We start from the raw sequence: 4,187 nt of genomic DNA on the forward strand, positions 1-4,187 counted from the left end.
TCAAGAAATTGTCATTGCTCGTTGGAATTCTTTTTACTGCTTGAAGTATCCACGATGTTCAGAGGCACCCAAAATACCTCTGAACACAACATAACACTTAGAGTCAAGAAATTATATTTTATACATAAATTATATAAAGGGTGAGTGGATGATATATATATATATATATATATATATATATATATATATATATATATATATATATATATATTGATGGTAATTAATTAAAACCATTTTCACAAATCAGTGATTCAAGAATATTATTAAAGCTTCTAAATTAAATGTGGAGAGGAAGTTACAAGAGATAATTCAGTACATTATTGTTGATTCTCCTCCATTAATTAATGGCATGGGGTACTATTAGGCATGCAAATTGGTCCCACATGCACTAACCACCTGAGAAAAACAATGACCCTGATATCGATGTTGTTGATGACGAAGAGCCTCTATTTTGGTTTGGTCTTTGTTGCTGGAAATAATCAGGGGGTGACACGTACTGCCACCTTCCCCGACGACGACGAAGATTGAGCTCCAGATTCAGGTAAGGACCCTGCTAAATTCATATATATAAATTCTGTTTACTACATGACATTTTCTATAATCACTAAGTTTATAATATTGCAATTTATTAAACTTTATTTTGAATTAAAATCCTGCATTTTATATACCAATTAATATGCAAAATTATCACAAACAAAAATAGAGAATGACGGAAGAGAGAATTTTCAATATTATTCTACAAAGAAACGTAATACACATTTAACAATAATTATACAATATTTTTATATTTATCTCTTTGTATTATTATGACAAGTAATCTTCACCAAAAACAAAATTATGACAAGTAATAAATGATGTGGAGCAAAGATAGACACAAAAAGTTATTGTTGTACAAATTGTTACACTTGTGACATTTCTCTTCTTCTGCACAATGCACATGCACAAAGTAATGTGATTCCTATAATCATCATTATTATATTTATTTCCTTTCTACGATTAAAAGTGTGTGTATTTGAAAAGATTAAGGAGAATTTAAGATATTGTGTACTTGTTGTTCATGAAGGGTAGTTAGAGAAAAGAGAAAGAACAAAGAAGAGGTCGTACTTGCAACATTGTCCAAAGAATGCTGAGATTTGTGAATTTCTTGAGCAATCTGCTGAGTTTTTCTTCTGCGACGATTATGATCTGCCAGTCTCTTCCTGCAGCTCCGTTTCCCATTGTCAAATTCTGAAAGAAGGTGGAATCTGGAAGAAAAAAAATAAAGTAACACAAGTTCCTTTTATACTAATTAAACACAACAAGGATAAGCCATAATTGTAATCGAGGATGTAATTTACTGAAGTTCCAATTGAATGCTGCTACTTAAAAAACATGAAAACAGGATATAGTACTAGCAGTACGTAAATAGAAGATAGTGTGGATCGGAGATGTTAAATATTTACTGGTGTGTAATCATTGGACAAATAACAATGTTCCATATGGCAATCTCGTATTTCTGTTCTCATTGTTCTAACCGCATTCTAGGAAGCCAGTGGCATGATGTTGTCCTTAATTGCCTCCGATTAGTTGACAAGACATTTTGTTAGAGAATAGATGTAGTAGGTTCATAACTTGCCCTTTAAGATGAATTATTAATAAAATAAAACTATTAACATATTAATATGAAAAATATCATAAAAAAGAATTTAGATGAATGTTATATGCTTAAAATGATTAATTTTCGATTGACAAAACATATTTTCATTCAACTTTGAATAAAAAAAAAAGGCATTTTCGCTCAACGGCTTCGAAAATGAAATAATCTTAGATGAATCCTCAAAATGGTAAGCTTTATTAAAGAAATATATACTAAAAGGATTTTGTGTATGAATATCTAAATTCTTTGTGTTGAAAATGATTTTGGGTTGAAAACATAGTCTAAAATATTTTATAAAAAGGATTATCACGTTATGAAAGTGGATTATGGACTGACTTAATAAGGGTTTGTGTAATTGTACTACCAAAACAAGCAAAGCAAAGCAAAAAGAACTAAAAAAATGGAAGACGAGGGAAATTTCCTGAACAGGACGGAAATAGCCTCGGGATCACCCCGAAGCCAATAATTGGGCTCCAAGACACAACACCCAATGGCAAATTCGTCATTGCGTAAAATTCCCCCATCCCCCCCCCCCCCCCCCCCCCCTCAAAAAACAACCACAACCTGCTACACTGTTGGCAGAATCGCTGAGTCAACCCGGCAGCAACGACAGTGGCGGCCTTGGAGTGATACTCGCACACCTTGTGGCGGCGGTGGTAGTGCTTCGCGTCGGAAAGGTCCGCATTGCATCCTTCCGCCTGACACCGTGGCAAATTCGACGACAACGTCGTAACCGACTCTACCGTCTTAGTTCGGTAGAGTCGGTTGACCGTGTTGTCATTGAACGGATCAAAGTAGGTGCGGCCTCCGAGGTTAAGCCCAAGTCCAGGCCCATGCCCAAGTCTGTGAGCAGAGCCCTCGAAGTTCATGACATCATCAGGCTTGTGCATGAGCAGAAATCCAAGCCCACAGTGGGGGGTGGCCAAAGGTGGGATTGAGTTAAGCGACAACATGGAACGTGGTGGTGGAGAGAAGGAAGTGGTGAACGCGCTTTGGAAGGCGCGTGGGTCGAAGAAGGCGTGGTGCTGATGCGGTTGTGGTGGGTTGAAGTGGTGATGATACTGATGGGAGACACCTTGTAGAATGTTGTTGTTAGATAGCATGGTGAAGTTGTGATCGAAGATTTGTCGGCGAGTCTGGTCGGGTTTGCCGGTGGTGCCACCTTCATTTCCGGCGAGTATGATCGTTGATGGGTTCCCCCACTCATAATCCAACATCTTTATATATGGACTAAGTAAGTGCGAGCAACTAGAGGAAGCAAAAAGAAAATTGTTCTTTTGTTTTTTTTTTTGTTTTAATTTGATGGTGTGGGTTGGTTCTTTTGGGGTGAGAAGAAATGTGGGTTTTGAAGGATTTTTTAAGAATTAGACTATAGCAGTGGGAAACTTGGAGAAAGAAGTGAGATTCGGTTTCAATTCTAATATGCAGGCTCTAGCTAAGTACTAACCACACATCCACCACTAGGTCTCTGCCTACTCTGGTCTTTTTTCCTCGGTTCACACTCTAATGGCGTATATTTCAAGTCCTGCTAAATGGGAGGTGCGTTAAAAATTAAAAGGATCACACTTTCACTCCACCCTTTAAAAGTTGTACCCTTTCGTCCCTTTATCACTCTCCCTCTACACGTTAATGTTAATTAATTACACACTTTTTATTTTTTTCTGTCACTAGATGAGTGGAAGAAGTAATGTTAGTGCGGTGGAAAGTGCAGAGTAATTCGTATGGAAAAATTGTTTTAGGATTGTGTTTGATTTTGTAAGAAACTCTAATCTCATGTCAAATAAATTCTTATTAGTTAGGATTTTGTATATTATAAATTAAAATATATAATTTATAGAGAGAGATTTATATTTTATTATTTTTTAATTAAATATTTTACACATAATCTTTAACTAGTTTTTTTTTTCCTTAAACATTTTAAATTACTATTTTGTATTTATTTATTTGATTTTCTTGGATTGTTTGCCACTTTGATCTAGCTTTCTAATCTTCAATTCTAAATTCAATTTAATAAATCTTTCAAAAGAAATTGTTAATAAGTAAAGATAATCTTATATTACAATTTGAATTGTTCATTATAAATCTAAAATATTTGTTTATTATAAGTTTTAATTACAATCTTATACATTAAAAAGAAACATCTGTCTTGTATGGTGAGGAAGTTATAATAATATAGACTGGTCTATAAAAATTAAACTCTTTATGTCACTACTAATAATGTTTTGGGTTTTACTTTCTTTTTTTCATTTGCTACTAGCGCTAGTGGTACTGTAACTCTTTTGCTTTTACCACTTGAATATTTGATCCAATACTTAAAACGGTTTAAAGTATATCTCATGCTCTCCTATTATGAAACACTTTCTCTAACAGAACACGTACATATTGGGACAAAAAAAAAAATGATGTAGTTGCCTTGCCTGCTGCTTCAACAACTATCTCTATAGGTCCAACCACTCTGCTTCAAAGCCAGAATAATAGCGCAAAAGAAGCAAGACCAGTGGTCAGCAGAGTACTAGCCAGCAAGTAGTAATGTCTAAATATAAAAGTATAA

At 34.7% G+C, this 4,187-nt stretch overlaps 1 protein-coding gene across 1 annotated transcript; it reads right to left on the reverse strand.

The window, feature by feature from the left end:
* Nucleotides 1-266: 266 nt before the first annotated feature.
* On the reverse strand, nucleotides 267-3,179 carry LOC114412979 (squamosa promoter-binding-like protein 8). Its single transcript, XM_028377116.1, has 3 exons — nucleotides 2,201-3,179; nucleotides 1,105-1,244; nucleotides 267-550 (listed from the first exon to the last, which is right to left on the reverse strand). Exons 1-3 carry the CDS (start codon nucleotides 2,851-2,853, stop codon nucleotides 480-482), a joined length of 864 nt encoding a protein of 287 aa, XP_028232917.1. The 5' UTR covers nucleotides 2,854-3,179; the 3' UTR covers nucleotides 267-479.
* Between the last annotated feature and the right edge of the window lie 1,008 nt (nucleotides 3,180-4,187).

Source organism: Glycine soja, chromosome 1, assembly GCF_004193775.1.
Source record: "Glycine soja cultivar W05 chromosome 1, ASM419377v2, whole genome shotgun sequence".
Classification (NCBI taxonomy): Eukaryota; Viridiplantae; Streptophyta; class Magnoliopsida; order Fabales; family Fabaceae; genus Glycine; species Glycine soja.

Excerpts from the sequence above, each read along its gene's own strand:
- LOC114412979 (XM_028377116.1), bottom strand. The coding sequence starts at position 2,853 with ATGTTGGATTATGAGTGGGGGAACCCATCAACGATCATACTCGCCGGA. Across the intron at positions 1,245-2,200 it reads TTCTGCCAACAGTGTAGCAG|ATTCCACCTTCTTTCAGAAT; the intron begins GTTGTGGTTGTT and ends TTTTTCTTCCAG. Across the intron at positions 551-1,104 it reads TTCTTTGGACAATGTTGCAA|GGTCCTTACCTGAATCTGGA; the intron begins GTACGACCTCTT and ends TGAATTTAGCAG.